Genomic DNA, 21,569 nt, shown 5'->3' on the forward strand with positions numbered 1-21,569 from the left:
GGAGTTTAAATCTCTCACACATCCAGATCTGATAAACTTCCTTGTCAATGTCAGGCAGAATTTTCCTGAGATGGATGAGCAAAGTCTGTCATAAGTATGCAGTATATTAATAACCTCTCATGATATTTCATCTCTTGGACATCCTTGGTGAATGAAGGTGGTCTATGAGATCTTTGTGCACAGGGAGTCTGCAGAGGAATAATTTGACCTAGGATCACAACATAATTTTCTTAATGGGTATCTGTTACTAGCAATGCCATCCAGAGCATGAGAGTCATCTCAGCTTCTTAATGTAAGTCAGGAGGCACCTGTCAATCACCCAATCCTGTGACATGCAGTTATTTAAAAGTGATAACCGGCATCTTGAATGGTGCCTTGGAGGAAACTGAAGGCCACTGCAACTTATGCAACAGAAGTCTGAAATGGGTTGTCATGTATAAATGCCTCACTCATGTTAGATGAAAAAGATATTATGAGACAACAAGGGTTAACTCATTCTATCCTCCCAAATGTATCATTAATAAGCCACTCCCTACCTTTAGATCTGCCTTCCTAGTATAAAAGGCAAAGCACAGTGCTTCTCCTTACTTCTTCTTGAAATCATCCTGTGAATGAAGAATGATATCTGTAAATAAACTGTTCCTTGTTTGAATCATAAAGAAGTCTATGTCTGTTATTGAGTCAGATCCTCGAATTATGGCAACAAAATGGTAGCAGAAGATGGTTTAATGATTCAATAAAAAGCAGACATGCCAAAGAAAGAAAACTCCAGAAGCAAGAAAGAAAGACCCAATACCAGGGCGCACATCAAAGAAATGGAAACAGATCAAGATGTGATCAACGAAGTCCCAATAAAAATGACAGAAGAACTCGAAAACTTCACAACAGACGATGAAGAGGTAATCGATGAACTGAGCGACCAAGAAATAAGCGTGCCCGAAAGTAACACTCTGAGATCAGAAATAATAAAACTACTAAGAAATCAAAACGATGACAAAAATCTCCTCGCGAACCTCCAGGACATCATAAAAGATAGCAGAGCAGCGAGAGAAAACTACATCGACACACCAGAACCAAAAGACCACGAACTGGTAAGCGATTTACCCCTAAACGAAAATCTAACCAAGATAGAAGCTAGCGATCCCGCGCAAAATTTCAAATGGCAGCCATCTTTTATCTGCCAGCCCGCCAAAGTGACTGACCAACAACCAATCAGAAACTGAAATTCAAAATGGCCGGCGCGAAAAATTCCTCCCACCACAAAAAAATATAAAAGACAAATCCTACTGGTCAGAAGAATCCGATTCAAGCACTGAAGAAACTCCAACTGAACACCAAATCGAAGCTGCTATGAAAACGCTTTTTGCAGCTTTCGGCCCAAATCTAAAAATCTCAAGAAAACCACTAAAAACACAAAAAGGAGCCAGCCAAATGACAAAGAGAAAACAAGCCGTACATCCAAAAGAAGAAAGCACCGAAATAAACCCGCAGACATCTCAACATCGATTAAGATCAACTCCGATCCGACCGACAAGACCACGAATGCGAGAGCCCAGAGGATCCTGCAAATACTCACCCACACCGCAGACGTATCCGGGAACTGAGGACCTCCGCCATGGTGACATCGAGAAAGAAGAACAGGCTTCACTTCATCACTGGACACCCAAACCCGAACCAGAAAGCGACTCTTCAGAGGAGGACCACTACGAGGGAGCTGCAGCAGCAAGACCCTTCCCCAACAGCTTCAGAAACGAAATGAGCTTTGCGCATGCACAAATACATCTAGACGAACATAGAGACAATAAAGCACAGAAGGAACCGTTCAGACTGGTTGAGAATATCCCTACACCTTTCTGCAATTACCAGCATATCCAGCACCACGGACAGCCACCAGCTGTAAGTAATATAGCTAATAACATTGGAAATCTACCTAATGATTTTCCCAAATTGAGAATGGACGGTGTTAATTTATTGGAGTGGAGTCAGCAGCTTCAGGTTGTTTTTCTAAAAGAAAATTTACTGTTTTTTATTACTAACCCTCCTAAGAAACCATGGGCACTAAAATTGGACTGTCTACATCACAGAGCATTCTATTTACTAATCTCCAGTATTTCACCTGCCATTTATCACAGTATCAAGCATAATTTAACTGTTTCTGAAATAATTCAAAGTATGTTTAAACTGTTTCATAGTGAAAGTATAGCAACCACAACCAGAATGTCTAAAAACTTCTTCTCAGCTAGGATTAAACCGGGAATCAGTATAAGTGAACATCTATTATCATTAAATGCCACCAGAGCAGAGTTACACTTAAGGGGAGAGATTATATCTGACCAGACAATGAAAAGTGTTATTATTAATTCATTAGACTCATCATGGGACAACTTCATATCACACCTAGATACACTTAATTTAGGCTATCTATCTATTGAAAGTTTATCAAACAGGCTAATTGCTGAGGATAATTTAAGAAAAAATCGTTACAATGCACACAGAGAACACAGGCCCACCAAAAGGGTAGTATTCCAAGATAGACACCAAGATACGATAGAGTGTTATAACTGTGGATCCAAAGAACATTATAGGAGGGACTGCCCCAAGCCCCCTAGAGAAAGACACAGACAAGATACCAGAAGTAGACATTATGATAGACAATCATCAACTGACAGGTACAGACATAGGGACTCCCCAAACCCTAGAGAATCAAGAGGGATCAGAGATAACTCAAGGGACACAAGATCTGGATCGTTATATGGAATAGGAAAACATACAAAACCCAAAATTCAGAACATAAAAGATAGTGCATGGCTCATTGACTCTGGAGCAACAAATCATACAACTCACGATAGAAAAATATTATCATCTTTTAATGAAGAAAAATTCTTAATTAAAGTAGCTAATCAAGACGAAGTTCAAGTTATAGGAAAGGGAAATGTAGAACTACCAGGATTAGGAAAAATAGAGGGGGTACTACTGGTACCAAAAATACCCCATAATATTCTCAATGCAATCAAATTAAGCAGAGAATCAAACATAGATATAATATTCTCAGAAGGAAAGGTCACATTAGAGAAAAACAAGAGAAACATAGGTAATGTAACTATCAAAGGAGATCTACCATACTTGAGCATAGAAGAAAAATGGTTGCACAACATAAACACAAATGTAGAATCAAACACTGACACAGAAGTAGAAGAGGGTAGAGATAATGACAATGACGAAAGTGAAACAGAACATGATGATGAAGTTATGTTAGACAACAATACACACACAAACAGGAAACCCATAATAGGAAAGTCAATACATGGTGAATGCGTGCACATACTCCATAGAAAATTAGGACATGCTAGTTTTCTTGTAATACAAAAAATGAGTAACCATGCTGAAGGCGTCAAAATAAAAGACTGTAAAAATTACTTGGAATGTTCAGTATGTAAATGTTCAAAACTAAAGACCAAACCCAGACCCAGGAAAGCAATACGATCAACTAACCACATTTTCAATTTAGTACACATGGACCTAGTAGGTCCATTAACACCATCAATCACATACAAAAAACGATTTTTCCTCACTATTGTAGACGACTTCAGTCGCTACGGTTTTGTCTACACATTAAGGCATAAAAATGAAGCCTTCCAAAAATTTAAAGAATTTCATAAACGGGTAGAAACACAGCATCATATACAAATCAAACAAATTATGACAGATAGAGGGTCTGAGTTCATGTCAAAAGAATTGTCTCAATGGCTTAAATCAAAGGGAATGTTACATTTTAGCTCTAGCCCCTTTTCGGCCTTCCAAAATGGCGTCATAGAACGACGAAATTCCACACTCCAAAATATGATTAGATGTACATTAGAGGATGCAGAATTAGGCAAACATTTCTGGTCAGAGGCCCTGGTATATTCCAACTATACACTCAACCGACTTTGGTCCAGTGTCATAAACAAAACACCATATGAGTTGATGTATAATAAAAAACCTCAGATAGCACATCTGCATGTGTTTGGAGTTACTGCAGATGTGCATATACCTAAACAATTACGACGTAAAGGAGATAAGGTGTCCAGAAGGCTTAGATTCATGGGCTATGAGCCAGGTACAAAAGGATATAGGTTTATTGACAATAACAACAAATTTATAGTATCTAGGACCGCCGTGTTTCACGAACAAACAAACTGGTCCAAAATACATCCCAATGAAATACATCCAATATCAGGACCCAGCTCTAATCATCAAAATAGAACAGAGAAGGAGAAACAAACGTACAGATCACAGGAAGACATCACCAAGATATGGATGGGAAATCGCCCCAAAATTAAAGTAGATTCTCTTACACAAAAAGAAGCAAAATACCTACACGATAGTAATAACACATCAGAAAAACCAATTAGATGCAACAGAAATCAAGTGCCCAAACGATTCGAAGATTATGTAATGCACATACACAATGAACTAGTCACACCAAACACATATGTGTTTGTGTATTATGTGTATTAAAACTCCCACTAGAAGAGAGAACCAAATGGGAATCAGCCATGTCTAAAGAAATGGATAGTTTAAGAGAGTTAAACGTATTCACCCCAGCCCCAGTACCAAAGGATAAAACAATCATAGGCACCCGATGGATCTTCAAAATTAAAACTTTAGAAGAAGGCAATACACTATACAAAGCACTATTAGTAGCTCAGGGATTCGCCCAAAGATACCCTGAAGACTATACCGACACATACTCCCCTACAGTGAGGACAGAGAGCGTCAAGACAGCTCTCTGTTTTTCAGTATGACATACAGACAGCATATCTACACGCCAAACTTGATAAAGAGATTTATGTAAGGGCCCCACACAGTAAAAACACAAACAGAAATGACACATGGTTACTTAACAAAAGTCTATATGGAATAAAACAATCCGGAAAACTTTGGTACGAATGTCTGGTTAATGTACTCAAAACCATGAGATTTAATGCCACAGCAGCAGATAATTGTTTCTTCATCAGAAAAGAAGATGAATCACCGGAATTTGTGTTAATATATGTGGATGATATTCTATATATTGGTAAACATAAAAATAAGAGAGATATTTTTGTCACTAAGTTAGGGGAACATTTTTCATTAAAATCACTGGGAAAGATAAATAAATATCTTGGAGTGCACATTAATAAAACTGATAAAGGTTTCAGTTTGTCACAAAAGGAGAAAATAATTGAACTCTTAAACAAATGTAACATGATTGATGCTAAACCTTGTGATACCCCCATGCAGACTGATTTTCTAAAAAATATGAACGACTCATCTCCAGAATTTAATGACAATACGCTTTACAGGTCAGTTATTGGTTCCCTTTTGTACATCGCGAATTGGACTAGGCCTGACATCGCTTTACCACTTAACTTATTATCTAGGTATGTAAGCAAACCCCTGGTATATCATTGGGAAGCGGTAAAAAGAGTATTAAGATATTTGAAATATAGTTTAGATTTTTGTTTATTATTAGAACCAGATGATATTGAGGGACCTATTCTTACTTGTTACGCTGATGCTGACTGGGCAGGTGACACTAAAAGTAGGAAGAGTACATCTGGTTACGTATTCTTTCTCAACAACTGTCCAGTCCACTGGTACACGGGAAAGCAGAATTTAGTAGCGGCTTCAACTACAGAAGCTGAATACATTTGTCTATCCAAAGCTGCTAATAATCTCGTTTGGTTCAATGATTTATTAACAAACATCTGAAAAATCCATCACAACCTATTATCATATATGAAGATAATAAGGCTGCAATCGAAATATCAAGGGCAGACGCTATTGGACAACGATCTAGGCATATAGATATAAAATACAAACATGTAAGACAGCTATCAAAAGATGGTTTCATTAAAACTATACACTGTGACACCAAGGATCAAATAGCTGATATATTAACCAAACCTTTACAAACTAAACAACATAATTATTTAATGTCGAAGTTGTGTGTTCAATCTTGTTCTATTTTTGAATGTCATTATTGTTGTGTACCAGCTCGGCATTTAGAGGGGGATTTGTCATGTATAAATGCCTCACTCATGTTAGATGAAAAAGGTATTATGAGACAACAAGGGTTAACTCATTCTATCCTCCCAAATGTATCATTCATAAGCCAGTCCCTACCTTTAGATCCGCCTTCCTAGTATAAAAGGCAAAGCACACTGCTTCTCCTTACTTCTTCTTGAAATCATCCTGTGAATGAAGAATGATATCTGTAAATAAACTGTTCCTTGTTTGAATCATAAAGAAGTCTATGTCTGTTATTGAGTCAGATCCTCGAATTATGGCAACATGGGTGAATCTAGAAGGGTCCAATATTGTGGGCTTCATTTTGGACCAGCTGCAGTTTTCAAGGGGTCTTCAAGGGTAGCCCTAATGCAAGAACATTCCAGCATGAAACAGTAGAGAATGTTCACAGCTCAGGTTTAGATTGTGGCAGTGGTTTGTTTTCCAATGAGATTTGATTATTGGTTTTCTGTCCTGCATTTCATTCCACAGTGGTTTTTGGATGGAGGGGGCCTGAAGGATTAATCAGCTGTAATAGTCACAAAAACATTACAATTGGTTCTTCTTGAGCAATGATGATGAAAAAGTAACTTTGCAACTTTTCACATTGACAGCATTTGAATGTTTGTAAAGCACACAAAAACTGAAGTCATAATTCTTGCAACAGTTTCACTTGGCAAACACTTCTGACATGATTTTCAAAGCAGCCACCACTGATCCCATTTAATTATGGTCACTTAGAAAATAGTGAGCACTTCTGTGATTATGCCATGCAGCTGTGTTTGATGGTTGATGACATTATAGACCACCAAGAGGTCATATTGAGCCAGAATGGATGCACTGGCCTCATCCTGCTCCTTCCAAAGTTCATCTAAAAGTGCAACCCATGCCATTTCCATCCCATTAAAGGCCTGGATTTTCACAGAAATCAGGATTTATCAAAGTTCCACTATAATTGTCCAGTATGGTAGGACCCAGGAATTGTTTCTTGAGTATTAGCCAAACCAAGTAATCCTTCATAGGTGGGTAAACACACTCATCTTTCAAGGATGAATTCATGCTGGGTATCTCTCAACTGTAGCTTTGTTCCCAAGAACTCCTGACTTTCTGCCTCCACTCTTCCACCCCTCTTGCCTCCATCGCCTCTGTTGCTGTCATGCAAGTTGACTCTCCACTGCTCAATTCGTTCTATTTAACAAACTTAACCTATTGGAGGAGTGGCAGAACCTGGGCATGGAGTTAAAAGAGGAATCAGCCTAAAGTCTCTACGTAGCCACAAATAAACTAAGTCCAATCCCTCATGAACTCCGTTAACCCTTAGTGCTAAACATTAATTGAGAAAGTTACTGCTTGTATGATGAGAAATTAATCAGTCTAGTTGGAAGTTCATGTCTGATCCAAATGTTTTGCACCTGACAGAACATTTACAAAGACCTAGCTGGCCAAAGTCAAGGCCATCACCATAGAAACCAGTAATGACCAGAGGGAGTGACTTCTATGACCTGCAAAATTGATTCGTTGGGGACTGTGACTGATGACACACCTTGGGGGGAGGGGGAAACAGGGTCAGAGGCAAGACATAAATTGAGTGAAATTGGCTTCACTTGGTCCGTGCTGACATGATGCACCTAATAAACAACTGGATTTTCCTTGAAACTTTGCTTGAGGCTCCTGCTCTTATTGGGCATTGGTAGGAACCTTGACAGCCAATCCGTCAGGCTGATTGAAGAAAGGGGATCTCTTGGGTATTCTGGCATTGGGATGAAGCCTATACCACTTACTACCTTGAAAGGGGTTTGTTCCGTGCTACTGTGAACAGCATTATTGTACCCGACCTCAACGAATGGCAAGAGGTCTGCAAAATTGGACAGCTGGTAGCTCACGTAACACCTCAGGTATTGTTCTACCATGGCGTTCAGTCTCTCTACCCTCCCATTGGTGCTCAGATGAAAGACCAAGCTAAGGCCTTGGGATGACCCAATCGACTGCAGGAACTCCCTCCAAAATGTAGCCATGATCTGCACTATGATTGACTTATTCTCCAAGCAGGCACACTTCTTTCTTGAGATAGGTACCATTCTGCTCCTTGAAGAGAAACTATTAGTTCAGGAAGATCCCAGAGTGAAGAAGAGTCCTAAGCATTACAGTTCAATGTCATGATGAACCAAAGATGAAAAATTCCACCAATCATGCACAGCTGCCTGTTTTTGCTAGGATTCAAACTGAGACTCTCCCTTCCCATCCAACCTTCATGCACGAGGGCAAAACCTTCATAGCACCGCTTGGTCAATCGGTGGTTGTACAACTGAATATTATCAGCATACAAATGATACCTGACCTCAAACTGAAAAGGCTTTCCAGATGGATCCTGAAAGTCAATGGATTTGGCTCAGTCTCACTCCTGCAACCAACACTGAATGGAACCACCTTCAGGTGAAGGAGAGACTCACCTAACACTATATACCCATCCTTGGTTATCCCAGTTTCTAATTTCATCCACTGCCATGTGGTTATTAAAAAAAATGGTTATTCCATCCAAGCATTGGCATGACTGCTCACAGTTACAAGGGGACAACTGATAGTTGTATGCCACCAAACCCCGTGACTCTCACACTAGCTGACCAACTATGGTCCAGGCCAAACTCCATCTTCTTTCCAGGGGGTCAGTTTCATGGAGGTCAGATTCATAACTTCAGCATGACTCCATCTACTCTGTGCATTACAAGACATGTAAACATGTTTTTCCATTCTGGTGAATGAGAAGCTATTGCTACATGGGTAAAAGAATTGCTTTTCCTTGCAATTATCAGAAGTACAGTAATTCATAGCGTGTCCCCTATGGATTTCTCTATACAAAATCTTACAAAATAAACCCTGCTTTAAAAAAATATCTCTGAGTTCTTCAGATGAAGGCAGAAGATGTCACCTTAGGCTGCCTTGCAAAGAGCTAATTCCTGGGTTTCAGGAGACTTGAATGCCTTTGTTTCCTCTATGCTCATGGCCCAAACACAGGTAAGATGAAGCATTGTTGCTATAAATTTATCCTGGTGCCATCCAGGTGCCACAGGTGGTGTCTGCTGTACTAATGTTCCAGTGAGATTTCAGGAGCAACCTTCATATCAGTTTCTGCACAAAGTTTCTTTTCTGTTCTAGGAGGGAAGAAGACAAGAAAGTGGGGCAGGAGTCATGCTACTGCTGATGCCCTTCCTGCTTCTATCTCCAACTTCTCTGAAAAGGCTGCAAACCATACGTGTGTGAAGAAAGACTGGGCAGGAGTTATGCTACTTCTGATGCTGATGCTCTTCTGGCCACTGGCTCCAACTACAGCAAAGAGGCAAACCACGTGTGTGTTAAGGGATTATATCATATTAGATGGAAGCTACTACAGGCCTGGTGATCTCATTATTGGTGGGAATTTGCCCTTGGGAATCATTAACGAGTCTCCTGTCATAGACTTTAATACAGTGAAGCTTGTTTTAATAATTGGGTAAGTTTCAGCTGAAGGGGAAACATGGAGATAAATTGTTTCTTTGCTTTACATTCAGGGACTTTTTTCAAAAAATACTTCTAGTGTTTTGAACTGTCCTGGTGTAGTGCATATTTTGTGCCTTTCTTGATAAATTAGGAAGCTCTTCAAATAGGCTGGAATTCTCAATCTCTTCATCAGGAAGATGATAAACAGCAAAAAATGAAGAGGGAAGCTGTGCTGGCCTAGTGAAGAAGTCAAATTATATTAATCTGAACTGTAACTTCTGGCAGAAAATTCAAATAAAAGCTCAACACGCTTAAACTGTTCAGGAATTACAAAAATCCCTCTCAGTGTTGGAATCATCATTGCTGATGAATAATGGCCTTCAGTACATCTATGAGGCGACCCCCACTGTAGTCCTGTGCTCAGCAATCTTTACCACACCTGAAGAAGCTGCTCCAAGAGAGTCCTTAAATAATTATGGTGAAAGGGGATCAGATGAAAAGGATTTCAGCCTCTGCAGCAAAGTGAATATGGCAGGGATGATAGAGAGTATAAAACAGTCCATGATATCTATGAAAAGGTTTCTCTCCTTTCTCACAAAGACATCAAAGTTTAGCCAAGGGAAATCCTTTGGGGGAAAAACCCCAACCCAATGAAATTTGGAGTTTCTGCCCTCAAAGTTCCCCCCAAACAGTGAAGCAAATTCTACAGCCATGCACAAGCTTTCCTGTAATGTTCTCCAATGTTTTTCTCATTACAGATTCACCACCAGTAACTATCAGCAGTTCCTTGCATTGATGTTTGCTGTCTCCGAGGTCAATAAGGATTTTATTCTGCTTCCCAACATCACCCTTGGATTCCACATCTGCCGCCATTTCCAGAGGGAGATATTTATTTCCTTAAACAGCCTGTCCATGCTCTCCTCACGAGGCCAAGTGGTTCCAGGGTACAAATGTCACCTGCAGGACTCTCTGCTGTCCATCATTGGTGGTCTCAGTGCCAAGTCCTCAAGACTGATGGCCTCCATCTTCAGCATCTTTAACATCCCACAAGTAAGAGAGCTCCATTGGAATAGACAGAGATCAAAACATACAAGATGAAACTAAAAGTAGTTTTTTTGTGTGGTGGGAGCATATAATGAGCTTGTCGCCCTTAGATTACTCTTTATTAAAGGGTAGGCATCATTTTAGTGCCATTTATTCTCTGTATCAGGTTGTTGGTTTCTTCTCTTGTCTTGTGACGTACCACAACCAATAAAAATGCCTAAGAAGGGAAGAAGGTGAAGTTTGCCAGTCAAACTGAGTCAATCTGAGGGCCATCAGCCACACAATGGTAACTACTAAAGACAACATAAAACTTTTACTTTGTCTTTGAAAAAGAATCTCTTTGTAGTCAAGGGATGCATATTGCATGGTGGCCACATATGCAGATACAATCTTGTTACGAGAAAGATTTTAAAATGTATGGTTTTAACAAAGAATTGAAAGTATCTCTGCAGACTTAGATGAACTCACAGAGACTGTAATGTCATATGTCAGCTTCTGTGAAGACCTGTGTGTACCCACCAAGAACTTGCGAATATACAGTAACAACAAACCTTGGTTCACAGCTAAACTTAAGCAACTACGTCGTTCCAAAGAGGAAGCCTACAGAAAAGGTGATAAAATGCTGTACAATCAGGCCAGAAATGTATTAACAAGGGATATCAGAGCAGCAAAAAGAAGCTACTCTGGAAAGCTAAGGAATCAGTTCTCAACAAATGAACAAGGAAACATGTGGAAAACTCTTAAAAATATTGCAAACCTCCTTCCCAGGCTGAAGGAAATCAGCAACTGGCAGATGACCTGAATGTGTTTTACTGCAGGTTTGAAAGGAAACTACAGTCGCCTATCTCCACAATTCCCATTTCAGACACACCAACAACAGCCAAGCCTCCTACAACTGACCCCATCCCATTGGGTTCACAACCCCTAGTGATCACAGAAAAGGAAGTGCAAGACCTATTTCACAGACAAGAGCCAGGAAAAGTTCCAGGCCCAGACAAGATAACTCCTTCTTGCTTAAAAGTCTGTGCTGACCAATTGGCCCCCATCTTCACCCGTTTATTCAATAAATCACTAGAGATGTGCTATGTTCCTTCTTGCTTCAAACACTCTACTATCATCCCAGTGCCAAAGAAGCCCTCCATCAAGGAACTGAACGACTACAGACCAGTTGCTCTAACATCTGTAGTCATGGAAACCTTTGAAAGGCTAGTGCTGTCCCACTTGAAAACCATCACGGATCCACTGTTAGACCCCTTGCAATTTGCATACCGAGCAATAGAATACTATTGTAAACATTTGGATTATGACTGTTTAAGAAACAATTGTACCCAGACTACACACTGTTTGATGAAAATTGAATTTTTATCTGTTATATAAATAAAATAAATAAAACATGAAAAAAAAACCCAAAACTTTTACTTTGTCTTTGAAAAAAGAATCTCTTTTTCTCCAGCTCGGTGTTGGCTTTGAGTTTTCTCAGGGAGAGAGAAGAGTTTATCCTTCCTTCTTCCGGATTAATCCCAGGGAATCTCCTCAGTATGTGGGTTTAGTCCAGCTGCTCCTGCATTTCCAGTGGAACTGGGTTGGTCTTCTGGCCCCTGAAGATGACAGGGGAGAACATATCATCTCAACTCTGACACCAATGCTCCAGGAGAAGGAGATCTGCCTGGCCTTCACTCTAATGCTGGAATTAGATAATATTAAAATTGCTCAGAAGACATTTATTCTCAATTTCCGCACCTTGTCTAATACAGGAGTGTTTATTCTGTTTGCAGACTCAGTTGTTATTCTCACTGTAATAGGAACAGAAATTCTTTTTAAAAAACTCGGAATAGTATCATTTCGGAAAGTTTATATCTTCACTTCACATTGGAAACTTGGCATGAAAGAAGCTGAACACACATTGCAATATATAAAGTTTTTTCATGGAGTCTTGCATTTTAGGGACCACTCCAGGGATGTCTCTGAATTCACCAACTTCCTCCTGTCTTTAGACCCCTTGAACCCCCAAGGAGATGTCTTTCTCCCTCCATGGTGGGAATTTGTCTTTGGCTGTAAGTTCCATAAATCAGGAGAGATCCCTCCAAAGGGAGAAAAACAATGCACAGGAAAGGAGAATCTGGAGAATGTGCCCAATTACACTATTGAAAAAAGAATGACAGGAGAAAGTTACAATATCTACAATGCCGTTTATGCTCTGGCACACGCTTTACATGCAATGGATGGATCCAGAGTTCAACCGACCATGATGAGGCTTGGAAAGAGGATCTCAGATGTCCAATCATGGCAGGTAATTTCTGTGGCTTTTGACTCAGTCCACAGATGCTTTAATTGGAAGCTCCCCATATGAATTTCTTCAGTTACTGATTAAATGTCTGCATCCTCCCATACCAATTCATCTGAGACCCTGCCATTTTTTTTAGTTTACCATTTATTATGCTACTCAGCTTGTTGTGTGAAAACAGCTTCTGATTAAGAAAGGATGGAAACTAACCAAGGAGAGAAGCAAACTAGAACTAAGGAGAAATTTCTTAAGGAACAGTTTATCTTTAGAAGTCGTGGGAGCCCCATTTCTGGAGTCATTGAAAAAGAGACAGGATGGCCACTTGTCTAAAACTGTAGAGGGTCTGTTGCTTGAGCAGGGGGTTGGACTAGAAGACCTCCAATGTCCCTTCCAATACTGTGATTCTGTTTCTATGACAACCACAGCACAGAGGAAGATTCAAAGTGGTCCTAATGGGTTCCTGGTCTGAAATTCACCAGAATTTTCTGCATCAAAGCCTGAAATGTTGGACCTCTCTGAATAGTGACATGACCAACCAGGTGACATGACCAACCAGGTCAGATGCTTCCTTCCACATGGTCCAGTTGATCAAACCTGGTTCCTGCTTTCTGCTGCCTTTATCAATGATCGAGAAAATCAGCAGAATTTTCCATGGTTCTGATAGAAATAATTTATTCATTTCAAACATTCATTTATCAGATAACAAGAACTTGGGACAAAGGAACTATTGGAAAGTGCATGTAGCCAAGTCTCACAAGAGAAAAAGCCTAAAATTATATTTAAATTGTGGAACTAAAATTCTGTTTTGATCAAATTGGAGTTGAAAATCATGCCCAGTGATAATTTTTAGTTTTAGAGTTAAATACATCTGATTCCTCAGATCGCTACCAAGAGATGAAAGTAGCTTCTCAAATATAAATTCATCTTCTCACGATGTCCATTATGTGATGATAGAAGCCACAATGTCTCATTTGTAGCTCTAGCCCAAATACTCCGATTTATGAAGGTCTCCTTTCTTTCAGATTCTTCCCTATTTGAGGAATGTGCAGTTCAACAACAGTGCTGGAGAGGAAGTCTTCTTCTCAGAAGATGGACTGGGATCTGCTCGTTATGATCTTCTTAACTGGGTTTTCCTCCCCAATCAATCTTTTCTCCCCAAGAAGGTTGGGCAAGTAAATCCTGAGGCTCCCCCAGCACAAGATTTCACGATTAAACCTGATGGAATCGTCTGGGGCACAAAGGTGAGCTGCAAGGAAATGTTGTAAATTCATAGAAAGATTCATTCTTTTCTTGAGATGCAGAACATCTTTCTAATTTGAAAAATATTCAGTTGAGTTAGAAATTATGGCAGTCATTTGGTGAAAAATCTGCTTTGAGGTCTGATTTATATCATTCCAGAAAGGGTTAGGCTTGGGAACATCATCTGCTTAAAATGCAGAATACAATTACAGCAAGCAACAGTGATTTCCATAGAACATTGATGCTCAATTTCTGGTTCTTTCTTTTAGAAATGCTTTAGTTCAGTCACAAGCCTTCCTCTGAAGATTGAGATCCCAGTTCCAATCTTCCACATTCATAAATGTGTCAGGACTGTTCTTGATTTCTGATTGAGAGTGGCAAAGTATTTTTTTAGAAGAGAATCTGAACATAGAAGTAGGAATAAGGAAGGGAAATAGGAACGGGAAAAGACTGAATTCAGCAAGTTCATTGCTTAGGCCATCTCAAGCATTTCTCTTTTCTCTTTTAGAAGGTGCCGTTTGCCAGGTGTGGCATGAAGAGGTGCCATGCAGGAGAGAGGAGAAGTGTTCCAGAGGGCAAACCAGTTTGTTGCTACCAATGTGACCCTTGTCCAGAAGGGACCATTTCTAATCAGACAGGTAGAGTGTCAGCGGACCAACTAGCGAACCCAACAAAAGGAGGCACTCTCAGGAACTTTGTAATTCCCAAAGCAAAACATTATTGGATACACCATTTCGGTACTAAAGAATCAAAACCAGCTCTGGTTTTTCCCACGCAAGGCCTACATGGTTAAACAATAGCTTCTCCTTCTCCCCACCCCTGGTTGTTCACATTGTCCAATTATGAATCGTCCTTTTCTTTTGAGAACAGTTCACTTCTTTGTTGGACACCTTCAGCAGTGGCCTTGGTAGGTTCTTGGCTCTCACTGTCTGTCTCTGGAGCATCTGCACTTTTTCTCACCCTTCTCTCCCAATTCTTTGGCAAATCGAATAGTGATAAGACTCAAATGTTTCAAAAGCAGTTCAATCTTGATATAGAGCAGACATCAAATGTAAATCTTCCAGGATCAAAGAAGACATTAAATCAATTTTTTTGTTATTGTTGTCATTTGTGTTGTTATTGATATGCACTCCTACTTTTCAGCAGAACCTTACAGTAAATTGCCCTACCTCAGAGGACATTTCCTAATCCTCAGCAATTACTTGCAGAATAGATTTAGGGCACAATTTATGAATCCCCAATATGCAATTCTACTCCTACTCTAATATCCAACATGTAAAACCAACTTCCAATCCTGTCTTGAAGAAGTGGTGTATGTGGTTAAGCATTAATTTATATCATTTAGAGTGTGATTCTTTCGGCAGCTCTATCAACCTCTGAGGAAATAGACCTGCCAGAGAAAGAGGAGATCCATCTATTTATGTCTCTTTAATAGAATAGGAGCAATCAAATAAGTCTGAATGAACACATTTGAAGCACAAAGCAGAGAGATTAAGGCAGGGATAATGTACAAACAAACAAAACAGCAGCATTTCTGGATCTGTCAATTTTCTGTGTGTTCCATTATAAAGTAGGGGAAAAAACAGGCAGCAATCTCAAACTGAAAGCCACATTACTCGTGGAAGTGCACAGTGAATGGATAGCTGGAACTGAACAAATCCTTGTCTCTGGATAATCTATCCCCAGGATCATCATAAATAAAAGACAATTTGCTGTTTTTGATTCCCCAAAAATTGCAAAGTGGCCGGTTTCACTCCCTTTGTGCGTAGGACAATAGCAGAAAGGCAACACTCATATCTTCTCTGCAGAAGGGATAATGGTAGATGCCCCTGAAATTCTTAAATAGACTGTTGATTTCAGATGCAGCTCAATGTGAACCCTGCCCAGAAGACCAATATCCCAACAAGGACAAGGACCAATGCATTGCCAAGAAGATCCACTTCCTTTCCTATCAGGACACCCTGGGATACATCTTAGTTTTCCTTGCTCTTTTCCTCTCAGTGATTACATTTGCAGTCCTGCTTATATTTTATAAACATCATGACACACCAATTGTCAAGGCCAACAACCGAGATCTCACCTACATCCTCCTGGTCTCCCTCCTGCTCTGCTTCCTCTGCTCCTTCCTCTTCATTGGTGAACCACAGAAGCTCACCTGTCTCTTCCAACAATCTGCTTTTGCCATTCTCTTTTCTCTTGCAGTTTCCACTGTTTTGGCAAAGACTGTCATGGTGGTTTTGGCCTTCATGGCCACCAAGCCAGGGAACAGGACAAGGAAACTCTTAGGAAAACCACTGACCAACTCCATTGTTTTATCCTGCCCTCTGGTCCAAGTCCTTCTTTGTGCTTCCTGGCTGGGAACCTCCCCTCCGTTCCCCAACTTGGACTTCCACTCCTTGTTTGGAGAGACTGTCTTGGAATGTAAACAAGGCTCAGCTCTAATGTTTTACGGCATTCTCTCTTACCTAGGACTTTTGGCCCTTGTGAGTTTCACAGTGGCATTTCTAGCTAGGAAATTGCCTGATAGTTTTAACGAAGCCAAGTTCATTACTTTTAGCATGCTGGTCTTTTGCAGCGTTTGGATCTCCTTCCTCCCTACCTATCTGAGCACCAAAGGGAAGTCCATGGTGGCCGTGGAGATCTTCTCCATTTTGGCCTCTGGAGCTGCTCTCTTGGCCTGTATTTTTTTCCCCAAATGCTACATTATTCTACTGAGGCCGGATCTGAATTGTAGAGAAAATATAGTAAGGAACAAGAATTTCTAGCTAATGCAAGGATTGGCCTCATTTATATTTGTCTTTGTGACATGTTTAGAATGTGATTTTATTTAAAAAAAAATGTTGACAAGAAGTAGAAACTTGTCTATTAAAGTAATTCTTTTCAAGTGCTGCAACTGGTTACAATTTAGCTATGATCAGGAACTATCCTCCAGTCTTTGTATATCATGTTTTCAAAGTATCCTCGGTTATGTCCAATGCTCTGATTTGATGGAAGTCTTGTTTGTAAAGATGTATTAATTTTTATGTAAAAAAATTTCTCATTTTATTCCTTTTAATTTAGTTCATCTTTAAAGTTAGTATTTTAAATGGATGGGTTCAATATTAGTGCTGCTACGTAAACATGGTTTTTTCTTTAGATATTTGAGGCTTTATAGAATTCCCTACACCATTCAATTCTTTTTGAAGTGATAAAGTTTAAATCCTGTTCGCATCCAGGTCTGCTGTACTTCCTCATCAATGTCAGGCAGAATTTCCCTTAGATCAGGGATGTCAAACTCATGTTGTCACTTCAGTATCACCTGACATATCAGGACTTTTTCCCCTTCGCTAAACCGAGCATGGGGGGAGCCAATGTGTGATGCATCTGGCCCGCAGGCCGGGAGTTTGACAGCCCTGCCTTAGATGGATGAGCAAAGAACATCATTACTGTATGCAGTACGTTAATCATTTCTTGTGACACGTCAGTTTTTTTTACTTTCTTGATAACCATGATGTGAGATCTGTGTACAAAGAGATTCTACACAGGAATAATTCAACCCATGCCCAGGATCACAATCAAATGTTCTTAATGAATATATGTTCCCAATAAGGTCATCCAGGGCATGAGCATCATCCCAGCTTCCTAACTAAAGTAATGAGGCATTTGCCAATCACACAGTCCTGTGATATATGGTCAATTAAAGGTGACAACAAGCACCTTGAATGGTGACTTGGAGGAATGTGGGAGCCACTGCAGCTCATGGAACAAAAGTCTATCCTGGGTGAACGTAGAATTGTCCAATCTTGTGAGCACCACTTCATTTTGGACCAGCTGCAGTTTCCAAGGGGTCTTCAAGGGTAACTCCAAAGGGAGAACATTGCAGTAGTCCAGATTGAAAGTGAACAAGGCATGACTGACTTGGAGCAGGGCCACCAGCCCTGGGTAGTGCACAATTGGTATGTTGATTATAACATCTCCATTTCCATCAGATGGCATGTGAGGAACAGAAACATAGGAGAAATGTGTGGAAATTGGCCCAAATTGGCAAACTTGAAATCTCTGGTGTTCAAAAAAAAACTTTATCAAAATTCCTACGGGAACATAACTAATATGTTTTTTATTGAGAGAATACTTTTTTTTTGATAAAGGTAGTAACAGTAGAAGGGTGGACAAATAACGAGAGATTTGTTAATTACAAATATGTATGCTTACATCATCTATTACTTATGCATATATGATTTTCTCCTTTCTAAAATGGGAAAGTCTGAGTGCATCCTTTGGTCTTCAAGAGTTTCTGCTAATTTCCAGACAGGATTTATCCAGGTTGCACTCTTAACAATAAAAACTACTGTGAGACGTGATTATTGGTGTTTGGTGCTACATTTCATCCGACAGTGGTTTTGGGAGGAAGGAGGCCTGAAGGATTAAGCAGTTGTCATAGCCACACAAGCATTACAAATAGTCCTTATTGAGCAATGATGATGAAAAAGTAACTTTGCAACCTATCCACATTGACAACATTCTCAGTTGTGTAAAGCATACAAAAACTCAAGTCATAATTGTTGCAAAGGTTTCACTTAGGAAAAACCTCTGGCATGATTTTTGGAAGCAGCCACCAGCAACCCCATTCAATTGTGATCAGCTGGAAAATGGTGGCCACTTCTGTAATTCTGCAATGCAGCCATGTGACCAAGTGGCCCATTCTGCTGCCCCCATGCGGTCTATGCAGCGTTGCAGAAAGTGCTCGTGCTGGGTGGAGTTTCAGGTGGGTGTCAACATCAGTGATTTTTGGCCTATGGCAGTGGTTCTCAGCATGTGGTCCGCTGATCCTGGGGTGCCATAACATCATAAAAAGGGGTCGATGAAGGCTTGAAGACATGTTATGATTTAAATCTTGAGTTAAGTGTTGGAGAGTGGTAGCCATGGTCCATGGTCACAAGAGATATTTGAAGGGGGGGCCGTAGTAACAACAATGTTGAGAATCACTGGCTTATTAGCTTGGTATTTGGCAGGGGTTGAGTTAGTGTAGTATTTAAGTATTGTTTAGGCTCATATTTAAACATTGTTTAGGCTCATTGTTTAGGCTAACCCCACAGTCAACTGTGAAATGCCCTCCAGAGCCCCAGACATTGAGGTTGCTCTGAAGCAGGAAGGTTGGTACAGTGGCAACGATCCCAACTGGTCCTCTGAATGAATCTTCAAGAAAAGAAATTCAGATCTGGCAATTTGGGGAGTAACACCCCAAAAGACCAAAAGATACCCAGATGACAATTGCTACCCTTAGGCTACAGCAACAGAAATTTGCAAGTCTTCCCAAAAAATTGAAGTTAATATCCTGAGATTCTTACTCAAATTATATTTCTGCCTTGGGCCACTATTCCCAAGTATCCCTCCTATTATCTGACCCAACTAGGTGTCAGCCTCCGCCTTTATATTACTTGCTTGCTCGGCTGCCATTGTAATGGGGGGGGAGGGAGCTGTCTGGATATTTGGGAGGAGGGAAGTGAGCTGGTGGAGTAAATTGGAGAAAGTTTTCCTCAGCGTTTCTCTGCAGCTGGGTGGTGCACTGATAACCAGTCAAGGTCAACCGTCCTGGCATACCAGAAGGATGGAGCCATTGGAAGCTGCACCCCATATGACCCCTTGGGGGAATGTAGATTGGATAATCCTGACTGGACCATTGGGGGGAGGGTTTTAAGGATGCTTTCTATATGTGATTTTCGTGCCTATTGCCTCAGACCTTGATTTTCTTTGGTTGCATTCAGTTCATACTCAGTAAAAGTACCTTTCTCTATAAAAATGGAGTCGGGGTTTTTCTTTCTTGAGTACTGAAAGGAGGCATACCTGACACTAGGGCATAAGCCAAAATCCATCTTGTGTGCAGGGGTCACTTTCATGTAGGTCAACTACACAGCTTCCCCATGACTCCATCTGCTCTGTGAATTACAAGAAGAGACACAAACATGTTTTCCATTCTCCTGCATGAAGAGAAACTGTTGCTAAGTGGATAGGACAATGGGTTTCCCTGCAATTATCAGAAGAACAGTCAGTCTTCATGCATCCCCTGTGGATTTCCAGACACAAAGATCTTCCAGAATAAAACCTGCTTTAAAAATATCTCTGAGTTCACCAGATGGGGGCAGAAGATGTCACTTTAACCTGCTTTGCAAAGAGCTCACTCCTCAGTTTGAAGAGACTCGCATGCCTTTGTTTCCTCTATGGTCACAGCCCAAACGCAGGTAAGAGGAGCATTGTTGATATAAATTTGTCCTGGTGCCATCCAGGAGGCACAGGTGGTGTCTGATCTGCTAAAGAACCAGTGAGATTTCAGGACCAACCTTCAGATCAGTTTCTGCATAAACCTTGATTTCTGTTCTAGGAGGGAAGGTGATAAGAATGTCCGGGCAGGAGTCATGCTACTTCTGATGCTTCTGATGCTCTTCTGGCTCCTGGCTCCAACTACATCAAAGAGACTGAAAACAATATGTGTGCTCAGGGATTATATCCAGTTAGGAAAAAACTACATTAGGCCTGGTGATCTCATTATTGGTGGGAATTTGCCCTTGGGAACTACTTTAAAATCTCCTGTCCCAGACTTTAATGCACTGAATCATCTTCTACAGAATACGTAAGTTTAAGCTGGACGGGAAACATGGAGATAATTATTATCTTTACTTTAAATTCAGGGACTTGTTTCAGAAATACTTCTTCTAGTATTCACACTGTCCTGATGTGCACATTTTGTGCTTTTCTCAGTAAATTGACAAGGTCTTAATATATCCTGGAATTCTCAACCTCTTTATCTGATGATAAAGAACAAGATGATAAACAACAAAATGAAGAGTGAAGCTGTGCTGGCCTAGTGAAGAAGTCAAATTATAATATTAATCTGAATAACTTGTGGTAGAAAATTCAAATAAACGTTCAAGGTGTTACAAAAATCCCTCTTGGCAATTGGAATCAGCATTGCTGATGAATAATGGCCTTCAGTAAAGCTATGAGGTGACTCCCACTGCAGTCCTGTGCTCAACAATGTTTACCACACCCGAAGAAGCTGCTCCAAGAGAGACTTTAAATAATTACATTGAAAGTGAAGCAGTTGGAAAGGATTACAGCCATTGCAGCAAAGCGAATATGGCAGGGATGATAGAGTATAAAACAATCCTTGATATCTATGGAAAGGCTTGTCTCCTTTCTCACAAAGTCATCCAAGTTTAGTTAAGGGAAATCCTTTGAAAAAACCCAAACCCAATAAAATTTGGGAGTTTCTGCCCCCTAAAGTGCCCCCAAACAGTGAAGCAAATTCTAGAGACATGCACAAGCTTTCCTGTTATTTCTCCAAAGTTTTTCTCAGTACAGTCTCATCATCACCAGTAACTACCAGCAGTTCCTTGCATTGATTTTTGCTGTCTCTGAGGTCAATAAGGATTTTCTTCTGCTTCCGAACATCACCCTTGGCTTCCACATCTTTGGCCATTTCCAGAGGGAGATATTTATTTCTTTAAACAGCCTCTCC

At 40.3% G+C, this 21,569-nt stretch overlaps 1 protein-coding gene across 1 annotated transcript; it reads left to right on the forward strand.

Moving 5' to 3' along the window:
• The first annotated feature begins 749 nt into the window (after positions 1 to 749).
• LOC139312836 (vomeronasal type-2 receptor 26-like) lies at positions 750 to 16,839 on the forward strand. Its single transcript, XM_070937971.1, has 7 exons — positions 750 to 1,091; positions 1,588 to 1,896; positions 5,266 to 5,327; positions 10,266 to 10,557; positions 13,999 to 14,076; positions 14,583 to 14,712; positions 15,935 to 16,839. Exons 1-7 carry the CDS (start codon positions 750 to 752, stop codon positions 16,837 to 16,839), a joined length of 2,118 nt encoding a protein of 705 aa, XP_070794072.1.
• The last annotated feature ends 4,730 nt before the right edge of the window (positions 16,840 to 21,569 follow it).

The sequence above is a fragment of the Pituophis catenifer genome, unplaced genomic scaffold, assembly GCF_029215685.1.
Source record: "Pituophis catenifer annectens isolate HBS135680 unplaced genomic scaffold, rPitCat1.0.hap2 SCAF_1, whole genome shotgun sequence".
Classification (NCBI taxonomy): domain Eukaryota; kingdom Metazoa; phylum Chordata; class Lepidosauria; order Squamata; family Colubridae; genus Pituophis; species Pituophis catenifer.

Coding starts and splice junctions, on each gene's coding strand:
- LOC139312836 (XM_070937971.1), top strand. CDS start 750: ATGCCAAAGAAAGAAAACTCCAGAAGCAAGAAAGAAAGACCCAATACC. Junction 1,897..5,265: donor ACCACGGACAGCCACCAGCT/GTAAGTAATATA, acceptor ACCCCCATGCAG/ACTGATTTTCTAAAAAATAT. Junction 14,713..15,934: donor GACCATTTCTAATCAGACAG/GTAGAGTGTCAG, acceptor TGTTGATTTCAG/ATGCAGCTCAATGTGAACCC.